The sequence below is a fragment of the Poecilia reticulata genome, linkage group LG5 (genome assembly GCF_000633615.1).
Source record: "Poecilia reticulata strain Guanapo linkage group LG5, Guppy_female_1.0+MT, whole genome shotgun sequence".
Taxonomy (NCBI): domain Eukaryota; kingdom Metazoa; phylum Chordata; class Actinopteri; order Cyprinodontiformes; family Poeciliidae; genus Poecilia; species Poecilia reticulata.
The window spans coordinates 18,679,227-18,695,960 of record NC_024335.1 but is presented as its reverse complement, the minus strand read 5'-3'; the positions used below and the strand labels follow the sequence as shown (position 1 = coordinate 18,695,960).

Below are 16,734 nucleotides of genomic sequence, written 5' to 3'. Positions count from 1 at the left end.
TCAGATTATAACGGAGTAAATAACAGATCTGCGTATTTCCGTGTGTTTTCCTCTGTGATTGGACAAGATCTTCATGAATATTCCATGCACCCGGAAGTAGGGCGGTACTACTGGTGCTTTGCTGTCGAGTCACCTCTGTCAAGCGGGATGGAGGAAAAGGAGCCGCTATTATGCTGATAAACGCAGGATCCCGACGGACTGAGCATCAATAACCGACATTAGCTCAGTTTAAACTGTTCATTTATCTTTAAATTACCGAATTTGTCTTGTCACAGTTTGCCAAAATGATGGAAGAAATCGACAGGTTCCAAGTGCCTCCTGTCAACGGAGAGACACAGCCTTTGGTAAGAGAGGAAAGACAAAACCCATCGTATTATACAAATTAATCTTTACTGAATTCAAATGAAGAGATTCTAATCTCTTCTATGGCTGATTGTAAGAGATGTGTTGCGATATTATGTTGGTGAGCCAACGTATAGTAATTTGCAGCTTTGGGATACAGTGGATCCTGGGATGGGTGGACATAACGACCAACTAAAGATAAAAAAAAAGGATGCCGATTACCACCTTCCCTATTTAGTTAAAAAAAAATGTCTGCGTAGTATTTCAAGAGTAAGCGCATGTTCAACCCTCTGTATCTGAGTAATTTAACTACGCACTTAGTCAAAATCGTGAGTCTTTAAAGCCCACGTCCTATGCGCTTGTTTACATCAATGCTGTCATAGCTTAGTGTTTTTACATTTCGTCATCGACTGACGTGTTATTTTGGTCGGGATGGGTACCAGACCAAAAGATCGCGTGAAGTGGGTCCTCGCCGTGAGCTGGTCTCGTTAGGCGATGCAATGCAGGATGATATTTCCAAATCTTTACACCAATTGGTTAAGCTCCAAATTTGTGAAATAATAGTTAATTGTTTTCACAGCTCGTTTTGCAAATAAAAAAGTTTTTGTCTGTTATTACATAATTAAATAAACTTAAATGGGGTTAAATGGGATTAATTTACTCTTCAGTTTAAACAACGCCTATCAAGAGTTACTCTATAAATTCTAGCTATTATAGTTATATTTTATAACTAATTTTGATGTGCTCATCCTGTTCTCATGCTCTAGCAAAGCAATCAGATGCATCCCACCGTCTAACATGGTGAATATTTCATCCTCTCAGATTACTTTAGATTTACTCTCAGAACCTGATTTTTGGACTGTAGCTGCAGGTTTGTCACTTAGCATTCTTTTAATAATCACATCACACTCAAACGACACCAACGACACATCCTTTTTAGTATTGTCTCATTCAAACCTCTCAAAGAATTGCTCTGGTTACGCTTCCACACTAACCCTAACAAGATCGCAGGTGCTGTGGCACACATGGTCATGCATTTTGATGCTAATAACCCCATTGTGCTTCCCAAGCTGCATGAATGCACTTGGCACCTGCCAAATTCACACAGAAATAGTTCTTACATAAAACATTGAGTGAAGTAATCATCGCCTGCCCTCTCTTTATGTTGCTTTTCTCTGAAAGATAAAATAGCAAAAAAAAAAAAAAATATATATATATATATATATATACATATATATACATTTTATAAGCAACCACACATTATAGAGCATGAAAAACCTACAGCTACCAAATCCTGGAATGGTTCATGGTTTATGCTCATGTAATCATATTTTACTGTCTCCAGCATTGTTGCAATTGTTAGAAGATTGTTATAGCGTTCGTTTGTTTCAGTAGTCACATGATATATCATCCTTCACTGGGATTGGTCAGTAGGTGGCTGCAATGTGTAATCCTACCAATTGCTTAGAGTTCATGCTGTGTCAGCAGCCATGTAGCTTTTCAACATGTGAACAGGAGGACAAACAGATAAATGTGATGCACTGAGGGGTATACAGTTCTTTGTGAAAGCATTCTCGCTCCCGTTTTAACATTCCTCAACTTTATAAGCTCCGGCTATATTTCACTGGGCGTTTGCATAATTATAATGAGGGATGACAAGGATCACAAATGAAAATCTGAATAGCGTGGCTTGTATTCGGCACTCCTGACTGCTCTGGAAATTCTCCTTTGCTAAAAAGCTGAAGATCAATCGGAAAGGATGGAGATTTTTCTATGAACATATCTTTTCAAGCTTTGCTTCAAATTCCCAGCTGGAATTAGGATTGGGCTTTGACTGGGTCTCGTGAATATGCTTTAATGTAAACCATTATATTTGTAGCTCTGACTGTATAATCAAGGTTACATTGTTCAAGTGAACCGCTGAATTTATGCTGAGGTTTAATTACACACATTTCAGATTTTTTATTTAAATTATTGCAAACGCTGACGTTTGTGGTTGTAATGTGACAAAATGTGAAATCATTAAAAGGGTGTGAATGCTTTTGCAAAGCACTGAATGTATGCACAAATGCCATCTTGAGGGAGAGTATTTGTATGTAAATTTATGCTGTAGGTCAGGGCTATATATCATGTTTTAATGTACATAAATAAGATGAGCTGCCCCAGGTGTGATAGTCCTATCCATAGTTCAGGTTATATTCTTGCACAGCAGATGCTAACGGAGGAAACCTGAGCCCCTTCTGTGCTTATTATGCTGTTTTAGGCCCCTTTTGAGTTTTTTTTTTTCCCAAGCTGCAATTCCTCAAAGGACTCCATTTTCATGCCAATCATTCTTTTGAGGAATTCCAAGTTATCATTATCAACATTTTTTTTTTTTACAAAGACTTCTAAATTCATTTTCCGTTGTGTGCCTGGTTCCTAGTAATGACATAGAATAGAATAAATTAATATCAGGCACAGACGGTTTAATACAAAATATGTTTCACTTCACACCAGTTTCTTTTAGAGAGAAAAATAAAATCGAAGGGATTCCTTTTTTCATCCTCCAACATTATTATATCTTTCTGGTGGAAAGGAATAATAATGAAAAAAAAACAACAACAACACAGCGGTAAGCCTAATCATCTAAAGCAAAGGGCCTGCCATCTGAAAGGAAATACTCGTGCTTCATACAGTGGGATTAATTTGTCTTTGTGTTGAGATTTCTTTTTTTTCTACCTGTCTGTGGGCATCATGCTCACAGCTGCAGCTTTCGTTAAGTCTCCCATGCAAGGGGGAAAAAAAGCGTCACTGACAAATAAAAATGAGGCTATCAATGAAGTTGACATGGGTTACTCATCCCATCGCAAGGTAGGAGATAGATACAGACTGATGTCCAAGGCTGATCCTTAAAAATGCATCCACAGTAGGGCTTCTATACCGTCTGGAGAAGTATAGAGTTTGCCTTTATTTTTGTTTTCCAGGTCTGGATTCATAGAGATGGCAGGCTACTCAGTATGGAAACACGTTTGAGTCATCAGTGTAGGCCTTAATAAAGACTCTCAGTTGGCCATTATACAGAGAGCAACTGATAAGGCTCTGCTTATAAGCATCCAAATCTTATCAGTCATGAATCATATCTCATTCAACATATCAGTTTCAAATCTATTAAAAGTTCTCTTTGCTATCTTATTTATCCATCCATCCATCCATTTTCTTGCACCCTTGTCCCTCAGTGGGGTCGGGAGGGGTGCTGGTGCCCATCTCCAGCTAACGTTTCGGGCGAGAACTATCTTATTTAATTATTTAAAAATGAATAAATAAGATGTTTAATTTTTTTTTCTTAATTGTGAGGTTTGGTTGTGGGGAACAAATCCAATGGGGTATAGAAGGAAGGGTTCACAGATAACAGGATTATATGCAGAGTTGGTGCCTGATTCCTCTACAACATGATCTTTATCAAACACTCCTTGGTATCATGTTGACAAATTTGTTACTTTTCATTGAGTTTTTTTTTTAAAGTAGCTCCTATTGAATCAAGCAAGCATTTTCTATCCATGCCTTTTCTTGCTAATTTGTAGTGATAAAAAAGCAAATTGTTATTATCTTGTAGCCTGGGCCATGTTGACGAGTCCCTTCAAATATACCTGTTAGCATTGAATGCTAGCATTGAATGTTAGCATTGAATGCTAACAGGTATAATGTCATTTGACAATGACATACCCCAAAAAGGTTTTAGCTCTTATTGTCATGACAGATGTTTAAACAAAATATTTTTATTATAAATTGTTTAAACCTACCATTTTCCTTCCATTTTACAGTGATTTAACATTTTTTTTTGTCTTAACACAAAATTTACATAAAGAGTTTTGTGTTGGTAGCATACTAAGATGTAGCTAGTACTTCTGCTAGGCACTGTAAATGTCTATCAACCTCCATCCACTACTTGTGAAACACTCCAAGTTTCTCTGTAATGTTTTATTGACACCTATAATACTGTATTGTGAAGTCTTCTATTTTGTTGCTGTGACTAAAATCAGCTGTGAAGCCAGTTTGTTCTTGACCATTTTTTTTTAAATTGTGTAACATTTAAAAAATGTGTAACATTTTTTAACATAACGCTTTGCTTATAAAAATTTATATGCAAAGCGCTATCCCCGCTTAATTTCTCATGAATTTTTCATCAAGCCCTCGTGAGACTCAATGAGCTCCGTTGATTTGTGATACTGGCCTAAATCGGGGCACCATTTCTCATTACAGTTAAAGCAACGGTTTGTTGACTTAATTTCAGTGATGCTAGCTTGATGTCTTTTTAATCAAACAAAGACATTACCGGGTTTATCATTCTTTTATTTTATAAATCCTTAACAGGTTATGTGTGCTCAGAGGAACACCTTTGGAATAAAGGAGTAGATCGCTGGAGTTATTGAAACCCAGCTGCCTGACAGTCAGCAGTCATGTGGCTTGCGAAGTTCCTTGGAGTGCAACAAGGAGACGCCTGTAGAATCAACATAATGCGCTCTCTGTGACTGAAGCAGGCCAAACACATCTCGGCTCCCAGTCTGGGGAAGCCATGGCTGTAACAGCAGCCCCCTCTGTTCCTTTACATGGCCGCTTTGCCACGTCCTCGCCACTCGTTTATGCACAAAAGAGACCGAGCCACCAGCATAGGCTGAACATTCATGCCCATTGATGCTGCAGCCAAGGCTGCTATGCACAGCTCAAGTAGAGACACCAACGGGCCCCGAAGAAGACTGTTTGTCCCAGCTGCTAAGGCTTGTGATAAATCAGATTTGGACTTTTTGAGTCTGACTTAGATGTTCACTGCTGAATCTCTCTGACCTTTAGATGTTCAGCAAACACTGCAGGGAAATGTCATTTGTGGCTTTAGTGGAAATGGCCATATCCTCTGAAACAGGTTTTGAAAATATTGTCACTTCACACAATTGATGAAAAAACAATGTTTAGTTGCTGACCATTCGAAAAACAACAGCTCGATCAAAGGGGAGTCGGGGGAGCCAAAACTACTCAATCAAGAACAAATAAATGGTTAATGACATTTATTTCATGTTTATTAAAGGTTTTTTGTTAAAATAACCCTACCGTAATATTTCCCCTGATATTTGAATGTGGCTTTTGGTCTTGCTGTATCAAGTCCAAATTACCGGTGGCCTTCTAGCTTCAAAACATTTTGGAGACGCTTCTGAATAAATCTTGGCCAAATAGGATTCAGACGTTCTATAAAGTTAGACTTAATTAGAAACACTCCCATGTGTTTTGACTCAGCGAGATGTTAATATGTCAGTGGGATTTGTGTACGCTGCTTCCTCTGTTCTAAGTAAGACCGTAGGAGTCCAGCTGGTTATCAGGACCGTCCTGTTAGGAATCTTGCATGTGCAAAATAAAGTGTTAACATCAGAACGCTTTGGATTTGTGTCTGCCATCGCTTTCTGTATGACTTGGTGAAATGCATGTTCACGAACAGCAACAATCTTTATCAGGTCTGTGTTTATACTCTCAGAATGTACTGATGTTTCACCTAGCGCTTTTTACAAACAGGGTTCCGTACTGATAAATTGAGGTAACACCAACTGTTGACGTGGGTGTTAGTGTTACTAGCTAACTTTCTGCATTCAATGGTTGTTTCTTCTTTTCCTAGGATCCAGCAGCGTCCTCTACTTTGGAGGTGGCGTCGGACCCTAAAGGAGAGAGCGTGGCCATGAACTACAAGCCCTCCCCACTGCAAGTCCAGATAGGTATTGCTGCCCTCCTTGCAAATCGTCACACATTTTATATCACAGGGGTCACCAATAAGCAGCCATAGTAAATGGAAGGCTTTTAACAAACTGGTGAGTGATGAGCTATAAAAAAAGAAATGGGATGCCACGGTATGGAGGAGTGCTTTTCTTCTCTAAATGCGATCTGTAAAAGTGAAGGAAACAACTGGGGTCACGTGGTATTTCTTAGATGGTATTAGTGAATTCATTTTTAAAAGAGGTGTAAAAGATTAGTCTTTAGATGTTGGCTCCCATTTTTGTGTGTGTTGGGCGCACCAAGAAAAAATGTGAGCTAAAATGGACACCAAACTAATGCACATTTCAGCTGTGTCCCCTAAGTAGCCAGTTCAAATGAAACTTCTTATGCATTTATTTAAACAGAGACTTTCTTCTTAACACTTTTTCATAAAGGTCAGTTCTTAATAATTATCATGTCAACAGGTTCTCCCTTCCTGAGCTGTCCTTCCCAGAGCTGCTTCTCTGACTGATGCTCTCCTTTCCCAGCCAGTCAGTTTTAGTAGACGGCCATGTCTTTGTAGGTCTGCGGATATTTGGGATCTTGTTTAACAACCAAACCCCGATTTTAAGCTTCCTGTAAGCTTTCTCTCTGACTTTCTCTCCTGTGTTCATTCGTGGGTCTTCATTATTATGCTGTTTGTTCACTAATGTTCTCTAACAAACTTCTGAGAATAGCAAATATGGATTTATTCTGAGATTGAATAACAGGTGGGGCTCAACTAGAGCAATTTCCGATGTTTTGCTTTAATTTTACTACAGATCAAGAAAATGTTAAAAAGTGTAACATTTTTTAGAGAAACTTTATCATTTGTATTGATTACCATCTACAGATTAGCTTAGTTTTAGATAAAAATTTACGTTATCTTAAAGTAACCCCATATTTTAACAGAAGCGAAAACGCAGCAGGTAACGGTGGTTCCCAGTGCTCACTAGCAAGTTGAACACCGCAGCCCTCACTCATTTAACACTTTTCCCCCCTTCTAAAATGATACAACTCTAGAAAATGTGTCCTGCTGTGCTGATTTATTTACTGATGACTTCACATCCTTTGTTGCCTAGAGAAACAGAGGGACCTTGCCAGGAAGGCTTCGGTGAAGAATGGCACCGTGGGAAGTCCTGTCAATCAGCAACCCAAGAAAAACGCCAGGACAAGGTAGAACCTTCCTTCGCGTCTTTGTTTCCGCTCTAATGTTTGAGCAGGTTTATTAGCATGCCGAGTAGCGCAGCAAAATACTGCAAACGACCGAAATGCCAATCACGACATTGGTGTATCCCGCTTTGTAGGGCATTAATTGCTTCACGTCAGCCGGAGACGCCACTAGATTTTCTAACGTTACGACCTATTCAATCAGGACACAGCAAGGCTTCCTCGAAGAAAGAGAAATGCACGAAGGCTGATGAAGGAGTCACAACTGCTGAGCATAAACCCAGCGCAGCCTGCGGCGTTGACAAGTGGCTCATGCACCTAATCCCACTCTCTTGTGGATTAGTGGGAATATGAGAAACGCTGCCCACTGGTGTGAACTCAAACTGTTTGAGGCTAACAGATAATTTTGCCCTTTCTGCTGTCTGAATGCTACCAATTAATTTTGGGAAGAGATAATCTCTTGGTTCGAACTACGGTGCTTTTTTGTTTTTTTTTTCAGTTATATGACGTAAATATTTGCAATGATTGTCGTAAGATGGCTTTTTAATGTGTTTTACTTCTAATGCAGAACTTGGCTGTGCTCTTTTATAGGTTGGTCGTGCCAAACAAAGGTTACTCCTCTTTAGACCAGAGCCCGGATGAGAAGCCTCTGGTTGCGCTGGACACTGACAGGTAAGTGCTCTGCTCCTACAGTAACCTCTACAGGCGGACAAGTCACTTCACAAACTATAGGGTGCTGCCCTTAGGAGAATCTGGCTAAACTTTGCAGACCTCCTTCTGTGTATACGGGGCTAATCCGTGGAGCGACTTGACAGTTTTATTAACAGAAATTGTCCTAAAAAAGGGGGGCAAAGCTTCTCCCAGGGCTCAGGATTAGAGCACAGCAGGGTGAGGATTTGGACAGGCAGAAGCAGCTCTATCAGAGCCCTTCCTCCCCCCCCCCGTGTACCCAGCAGGTCTGTATTTTTGCCAGATGAGTCCCAACACTTGTGGACCCCTTCTTTCATTTGTATATGCCAAACCCTTTAAAACAAGATCTGTATTGATCCAAAGAGTTTACGTCATACACTCGCTGACTAGCTTGGCTTGTTCACAACTCAACCCATTTGTTCATTGTTAACACTTTAGAAATACATGTGCTACACTGTTGTTTAAAGTGCAAGATAGCCATCTTATTTGTTTATGAGAAAAAAATATTAACTGGCTGCATTTCTGTGATATTGTTGCGATTGTATTTTTTCTCAAATTTTCATAATTCTGATCAAATTTAGCTGCCTTGAATTTGTTTTCTGCATATCTGAGCCCAGTAGAGTATCTTTTGTAGGCTCTAAAACCTTGTTTACTCTTGACTTTCATGCTTTTCTTCTTGTATTTTTTCTGCTTATCCTAATGTGTTAGGGTCAGAGATGCTTTGAGAAATCAGAATTTCACCAGAATTGGATTATTTTCAGTTAGATGTTTTTTTGACAGTTTAACACACCACTACCACGTCACTGCTTAAAGGACACTCGATAACTAAGTCTTGGATGTCTGTCTGTCAGGTGATTAAAAGCCATAAAAATGTAAGAAACTCTTTAAAAAAATTTACTACCAAAGTGCAAAAAGGAAGGTTGGAGTTTCAAGCTTTTTAAACTCTCAATCTGTTTCTGTTATGGAAGTGGATTTGGAAACGTGAGACCCCCTTAGCAAATATCAAGTTTTAGGTGAGAATCTATATTCTGTAGTAGTGAATAGTGGTTTTCCTCTCTAATCACTACTTTAAGATGCTACAGAGAGATAAAAATGTGAATTGCATACTGTTTGGTATTACCTTGGCTAACATACATTGCTTGGTACATAATGTTTTTTCGTGATGCTGTCTGTTTTGTGAAATGTACCACAACACCACTGTGTTTACAGGCTTTTAGGTTTCTTCCCTTTTTTTTTTTTCTCCAAATTTAATGATGGTCATTATAGACAAACCCTTGTCCTGTGGTCATGTCACATGTATCCAAATATGAAGGAATTTGTGTTTGAGTCCATTTGCAAACTGTAATTTGACCTTTTCGAGTTTCTGTTGGAGCAATGACTTTTTCTCACTTAAAACGTTCATAATACCAACTTCATGTACCATCTTCACAACAGCTGTTTAAACATCTAAAAGTTGAACCGAAGGATGAACCAGACTTGTAGAGTTCTCCTCTAAATACTCTAAATACCTTGGCTTGTTTCATGTTTTTCCCCCCCAAGAACGTGGCTTGTTTCAGGTATTCTGTTAAAATACATCCACAGGCGTTCTTCCTTTTACCTCATGGCATGAGCGGTAAATGGACTGAAATTGTTGAAATTTACATAGTGCTTTCCTAGTCATACTGACAACTCAAAATAATATACGCTAGCCATATTCACTCTTTCAAATTCACAACTGCATACACATTCATAGACTAGCACACAGATCGGTATGCAACCTTTAGATCTGCAAAATTATGAACATTTGTAGCCATATTTGTACTATCAGCAAACAAACATTACGCCCCAGTGTAGAGCCTTCTGGGATCCCATTTGTGATCTTCTCTCATCGGGATAGTTTCTGAAGGTTTTCTACTTCTCAAAAACCATGTTTTCTTTATTTTTCAGGATCTTATATCTGATTTAATGTCTGATAGTAAGAAAGAAAGATTGTGTCTGTTTATGCAATCTATGTAAATATGTGGTGTCTGCTGTATTGGGCAGCACGTGAACATTTCATTGTTAAAAGTTGATGTCTTATTAGCAGGAATAATGGAAAAGCATAGGGATTTGATTGAGTCTCCCAGTTACCAAACTGCTGACTGGATGACTGAGTTAGAGCAAAACCGAAGATAACGTGAGATGTTTCCAGTATCATACGGTTGATGATAAAGTCCTGGGACGGAGGGTTGGTGAACGACGGGATCCTGGACCACCAAGGCTTTACTGACTCACAAGTGGTTCACCCACATGATCCGATCCAACAGATGAGCTACTGTAGCTCTGACTTCTGATGAAGAACATGTCGGTTCTAACAGAAAGGTGTCAGAATAACCAGTGGATTGTAGTTTGTCGTGTACGGGGGTGCATAGGTGACAGAAAAGTTCATAATGTAAAAAAAATGCACATAATCTAAATTTTTTTCTTTATTCTTTCCTCACAAGCATCTTTGCTTAATCAGTCTAATATTGAAAAGGTTTCTGAGCTTACTTTGTGTTTTGAAAAAGAAATTAAATACAATATGTTTTTCTACTTGTTTAAGAACATGATGCAGTTTGTATCTTACTGCAGTTTCTGTCTCTAACAGTGAACAGCGTTTTTCTGCTCATCTTGTTAAAGCAGCCGTGGAGTGAATATGGAACTTTATTGTTGGAAATAATCCCATCAGGGCTACCTACAGGGAAAATAACCATGACAGAGCAATTAGAGCAGACAGCGAGAGTTTAAGATTAGAGCACAAAATGTTACCGCAAAAATTGATTTATATATTTTTTCCTTTCTGTGTAAGCCTTCTTAGGAACCCCAACTTAAAAAAAATATTCTTTTTTTATGGTACCATTTGTATCTTTTTGGGGTCTCAGATAAGATGTTACCTGTCTTTCAGTGATGATGACTTCGACATGTCCAGATACTCTTCATCAGGATACTCCTCAGCCGAGGTGAGATGTCTGAGGGACCAGGTATTTATACAAATATTATATTGTTTCACAGCACCATCTGGCAAAAACCACAGCCATCGCCATGTGATCACTTTCCTCCTCCTCTGTCACACTGGGTCACAAATGTGCGCTCATTTCAATACAGCACTTTGTTTCCACACAGCACTCATGTCAAATACTTCTTTGTGGTTTTCATCCCTTTCAATCTTGTCCCATTTTGTTCTTTCCCATGTAGCACATCTTCTGGTTTTAGCCTGTGCTGTTGCTCATCGCCATAATAATTTGATTGTATGTTGTTTCTTTCATGTTTTATTTCATTTCGTTTGCTCCAGTCATTTGTTTACTTAAAGACCAAAGAAACGACCCATTCATCAAACATAAACGCAGAGTGACTGAGAAGTGGTAGGTTGAAGCAGCGTGCATTTCCCCTGGGTTGAAAAAAATGTAATCTAATTTGTCGGTTTAAAATGAGCAGATTCATCATTTGACATGTATAAACAACGCTTACTTTATACCTCACTTTTGTAGTGATAAATATTGTTCATTTTAGTACCAACTGAAATTTTGCACAAGTTTTGGTTTATACTATGAATTGAGTTACTGAAGCCTTTCAATAGTAGTTTTTTATACGTACACGTACCGTCATGTCTGGACTACATGCCACTACTTTATTTTACGTGCTTTTAACACTGCAGTGTGGCTCATATATGAATTTTCACCAGCGTGTTTCGAAAAGCTGGACTGCTGCGTGAGTCTCGAGCAAATTTGCATCAAGATAAAAATGACAGTGAAAGAGAGATTGAGGAAGTGTGATGTTTTTCCATTCTGACTCTGAAGAGGACGACTTTAGTAGCTCTCGTGCATAGGAGCAAGAGGAAGATAGCGATCATTGACTTTTCCTTGTGGGCTACTGTATCGTTTTCTTTTTAAGCAGCCGTGTTACAAACACTGTTCAGAAAAAGAGTATTTCATTAAGAGTAAAAAAATAAATCTGTGTAAATATCTCAAGTTTCAACTGGACACCAGGGACTTAAAGTATATTCAGGTGTGTTCAATTGACCCTTTGCACCTGCGTCAATACGGGAGCATTGAACAGAGCTGCTGAAATTGTTTCCTTAAAGTTGTGTTTGCCAGTTTCTTCTTGTTCGAGTCGAGCTAATTTGTCTGTGAACCTCACACACCTGGTTGGGGCTCATAGACGGCGGTATTTACAAAAGTTGGAAATATGATGACGCCCATCATGGCGGAGTTCTGGAGAGCATGACGTCACGTGCAAAACTTCAATAGTCCGGAAATTATGTACGTTTGTGTGTATATGTAAGAGAGCAGATTCTAAATAGGCGCAGCCGAATTTTGCACCGCACGACGGACATTTGTGTCATCTGCAAGAAAAACAAGTTCCGCCCGCGTATAGAACCCTGTGGGATCTCATTTGTGATGTTTTCTCATCGAGGTAGTTTCTGAAGTTTTTGCTACTCCTCAAAATTATTGTTTTTCCTTTTTTTCCAGTGAGATTTTTTTTTTTTAGATCTGTGGTATCAGAAGTTCTTTAATAATCTGTAAACACGTCATTGAACAGATCGTTTTTAAATGCAGATTCAATATCTTGAGTCAGTTGAATTAGAGTCTTTGCTGTTGGTCTGTTTGTTCTCAAGTTGTTGCTTTTGCTCTTTATAAATGTTGAAAGTTTAGCATAGGCTCAACAGAGTATATTCGACAAAACTGTCCTAAAGTTTTGCCTATTATATGGTTTTTTTTGTTTGTTTTTTTTTTTTTGCAGCAAATTAACCAGGACCTGAACATCCAGCTGCTGAAGGACGGGTACCGGCTTGACGAGATCCCAGACGACGAGGACCTGGATCTGATCCCCCCTAAAGCAGTCAACCCCACCTGCATGTGCTGCCAGGCCGCCCCCTCCACCGCCTGCCAGATCCAGTAGCTGCCCCCACTCCTCCTTCATCCCTAAATGTTCTTTTTTGCCAGCTGCTGAACAGAATGGCATTGAGGAGGAAAAATGTGAAAAAAAAAAAAAAACTGTCTTCTTGAAAATCAGGCAAAAGCAAAACTAAGAGAATGGGGGGAGAGGAAAAAGTTGAATATGTACAGTACCTGTGCATGTTCCTCCTATGGCAGGATCTGTGTGTCTTATGTCTGCAATGTTGGTTCAGCGGGGATGGATTCAACTCATGGCAGAGACCTTACCTCGAAGAAAACAACGCTACTTTTGCTTCTCCTTTGTTCGAGTTGTAGCTCTTGCTTGGGGAGTTTTTTTTTTTTTTTTTTTTGCATAAAACGATTGTGCAACGTTGCAGAAGAGGAGAAACGACAAGAAGGGGCAAGAAAGAATCGGCCAAATTGCTTTCTTTTTTTTTTTGTCATTACTGCGTCAGTGGGCTGTCCAGACTCTCCACTTCCTCTCCTGGTATACAATTTGCAACCCAATATGATGGAATGTAGGACATTAGAAGTTTGAACGAGGCCATTTTATTTCCAATTCTCTCATTTCTTTCTTTCACCTGGTCTGCTTCTTCGTCATCCCCTGTACGTGAGAACCAGACTCAAAAACGACGCGTGTGAGTTCGGTCATGCCCAGAAAAAAAAAAAAAAAAAAGCAGCGTGAATGAAACACTAGTGCTCACTCTCTCAAACACTAAGCTACCAGTCAGTCTGTTATACTGAGATCTTGTCCTGCTTATATCTGTTTTATATTTAGTTATAAGAAGCAGAAAAGCGCATGTTGCCTGTTTACACTGCGTCCTGATGCCAGATGTGCAGATATTTATTTTATTCTACTGACCCGCAGCCGACTCCCGTGTATTGAAGAAACGTTGTGTGCTTTGTGAAATGGAACATCGTCCGTCACGTTTAGGTTCACCTACTGCCATTTTAGTAGATGTGGGGGGGAGAAAAGCACCGCAGCGCACATCGTGCGTAAATCCGTGTCCCAGCGTTCTCACACACTGAAAGGTTACGTCATAGACTGTATGCATGAATGAGGGAAATGAATGAAGACGGAGGCTTAGAATTGTATGTTTTTTCTTTTATATACTGATGTTTGAATTGTGGCCAAATAATAATCATAATACTCCTGGTAAAGATGTGCTAAACCCCCCCAAAAAAGCTAAATTCATCTTTCAAACTTCATAACGAAGGGAATAATCACAGCTGACACACGTTACCACCTGAAATAATCTATATAAAATGAATTTTAAGTTAAACACTTTCTAGGAACGTTAATCCCTGACTTTAGGTTTCTACTACGTGTGAATATCATCCACCCATCATTTGCCTGTTTGCAGCCGAGCTGGAGCTTTTCTAGTGGTTAATTGGCAGGTGATACAGTGGCGCAACACCCATGCATGCACACACACACACACACGCACATACACACACACCCACACCCACAGTCCTGAGGTCAGTTTAGTAGGACTAATTACCCTGACAGGCATGCTTTTGAACTGCAAAAGGAAGCCAGGGTATCTGGACAAAAACTCCTTGCGGAAAGACTCAAAAACTGCCATTTGGGACTCTTTAAAATGTAAAGTACAAGAGAAGAAGCCATTCCACTGAGACAAATGCATTCATATTTAATAAGAGTAATTGGTAGTAAAACGTGTCATCTTAGGGTCCTAGAAACGTATTTTATTTGTACACTTCTTTACCAGGGATGCCAATACTTGTGTAGGGTGCATCTTATGAACCTGTAGCACTAGAAACTGTAGTCATTTCATACTTTATGCCATTCTTCTTGTAGTTAAGTATCTCAATAAGAACTTCTTAATTTTTCTTTAGAAGTAATGTACACTTTTTACTTAATGTCTGAACCACTGACAGACCTCAGAGTCTTAGACTGAACCATCTCCCTGTTGTTACACCTTTGAAAATATTGATCCTCATGTCCCGCTCACATTGAAGAAAAAAAAAAAAAGTAGATGGAAATAAGTATGTGTCAACACTGCAGTGTAAACTTATTTTTTTTTATTATTATTTGTTTAAACTTTGGAAAGTCTAAACTTGTTTACACCTTATTTAGTTATTCCAGCAAGTTGGTGTGTTTTAGGTTGAACTCCATATTGGTCCAAACTAATCCTGTTATTTTTAGGGTTTTTACACTTTAATACAAAAAAAAATCTACAGAACAGCAGGAACAAAAGCAACAGGAAAGTCGCTGACTCACTGAATGGAGATGGTGTGTACTGTACATATACAAATACATTAAGTTATGGTACTGTATAGTGTAAAAATAGAGAAAATTGTATTTTGTTTTTTATTCCAATTTTTTTTTTTTTTGGTCATTTGCAGATCTTTGTTTCAGTAAGCCATCCTAATGGCGTTATCAGGTGTTACGGGTAGAGATGATCTAAAGGACTATTAGCTACTTATAACAAAGGATGACAGGAGAGACAAATTGTTTCTTTGACGGTGGCGCCTTCTCTGGTTAAAAGTAAAAAAAAAAAAAGCCTTAAAATGATTTAGTTTTTTATTGCAATAGCACATGCTCCCACAGAAAGTTACTGCAGTACTTCTTTTAAGAGCCTTATAGGTTTTTTTTTATTGAAGCACATTATATCTGCACTACCTTCGCTGTTAGCTGATGTGTCGTCATTTGTTTGATCAGACAACAGGGATGCAGCACAGGACCGGAGGCTAATTGTAACAGAGAAGCAATGTCAGCTTCACGGTGTAGAAAGATTGGGGAAATATATTGCATATCGGTAAATATCAGTTATTGACCGTTCATATTAGTGCATCCACAATTTGTTTTACCTTATTTCTGCTCACTGGACATTGTGACAAGGTAAACTTTGTTTCTTTGTACAATCTTTTTGACTTCAGTTTTCCTTTTTTTTTTCTTCATAGCTTTAATAACTGTTCTGACTGGAGATATGGACAAGAAGCTGTGTTCTTGTAGTAATTTCCTGACTTGTGTCGATTAACACATATTTGTCTTTCTGAAATTGCGAGCTTTCTTATCTTTTAAGTTTAATGAGGGAAACGGCCGCCTGCTACACATTTTCTACAGCAAGGAAACAGGAAGTCACTCATTACTAACAAACGTTAGCAAAGTGTGCATTAAGTACTTCTTATCATGCAATGTTTTTCCCCACTGAATAAAAATTCTCAAATTAAAAATAGTACATTCAGGACGCTTTTAGTTGGAAATTTTACTTCTGCAATAAAAGATGAGTCAATTTTAAGGCTTTTTAACTAATAAAAAAGGAGAAGGGGTGCTAAATGCTACTTTCCCATTTAGATCGTCGTTTCACTGGATGTGCATACATGTCATGATCGTCCCCCTGAATGCTCAAAGCCAGGCCAGTGCCGGTTAAGGCACAGCTTCACTTACTCTTTGAGTCCAGAATAATGAGATGTGTGTGTTTTTTTTTTCCTTTTATTTTCACTTGTGGGAATTAATTTCTATAGAAACAGGCGCTTTTTCATCTGTCAGATGCTTGTCATGATTGTGAACTGGCTCCATTTAGATTTCAACAGTGTTACAGTTCTGTGTATAGTGCAACATATCAAAAATAAATAATGGATATCTCAATGCTCTGTGTATTTTCCAGCTTTTCCTTGTATTGCATCGTTATTCCCAAACAATCGTGCAGTCGTGTTTTTTTTTTTGTTGTATTTTTTTATGCCTCTTCAGAGTGTTTTGAGAAATTTCTCTTCAGGAGATGAAGCCAAGTGAACCGATGCGCTGTCAGAGAGATGACAGACAGCGCTTCCAAAAGTTTACTTCACTTATCAGTGCGAATGTCATGTTTATTTTAGACATTTAATGGTACAAAATCAATGAATTTACTGTACATTTTCTTTAAAA

General features: G+C 38.7%; 1 protein-coding gene across 2 annotated transcripts; it reads left to right on the top strand.

The window, feature by feature from the left end:
- Positions 1 to 58: 58 nt before the first annotated feature.
- On the top strand, positions 59 to 16,458 carry fam219aa (family with sequence similarity 219 member Aa). Of its 2 annotated transcripts, none has more exons than XM_008409433.2 (6): positions 59 to 344; positions 5,981 to 6,077; positions 7,176 to 7,269; positions 7,855 to 7,935; positions 10,856 to 10,931; positions 12,691 to 16,458. In XM_008409433.2, exons 1-6 carry the CDS (start codon positions 285 to 287, stop codon positions 12,847 to 12,849), a joined length of 567 nt encoding a protein of 188 aa, XP_008407655.1. In that variant the 5' UTR covers positions 59 to 284; the 3' UTR covers positions 12,850 to 16,458. The 2 variants fall into 2 exon arrangements, with proteins under 2 accessions (XP_008407655.1, XP_008407656.1); XM_008409434.2 differs by having other exon boundaries at positions 65 to 344; positions 10,856 to 10,910.
- Positions 16,459 to 16,734: the final 276 nt, after the last annotated feature.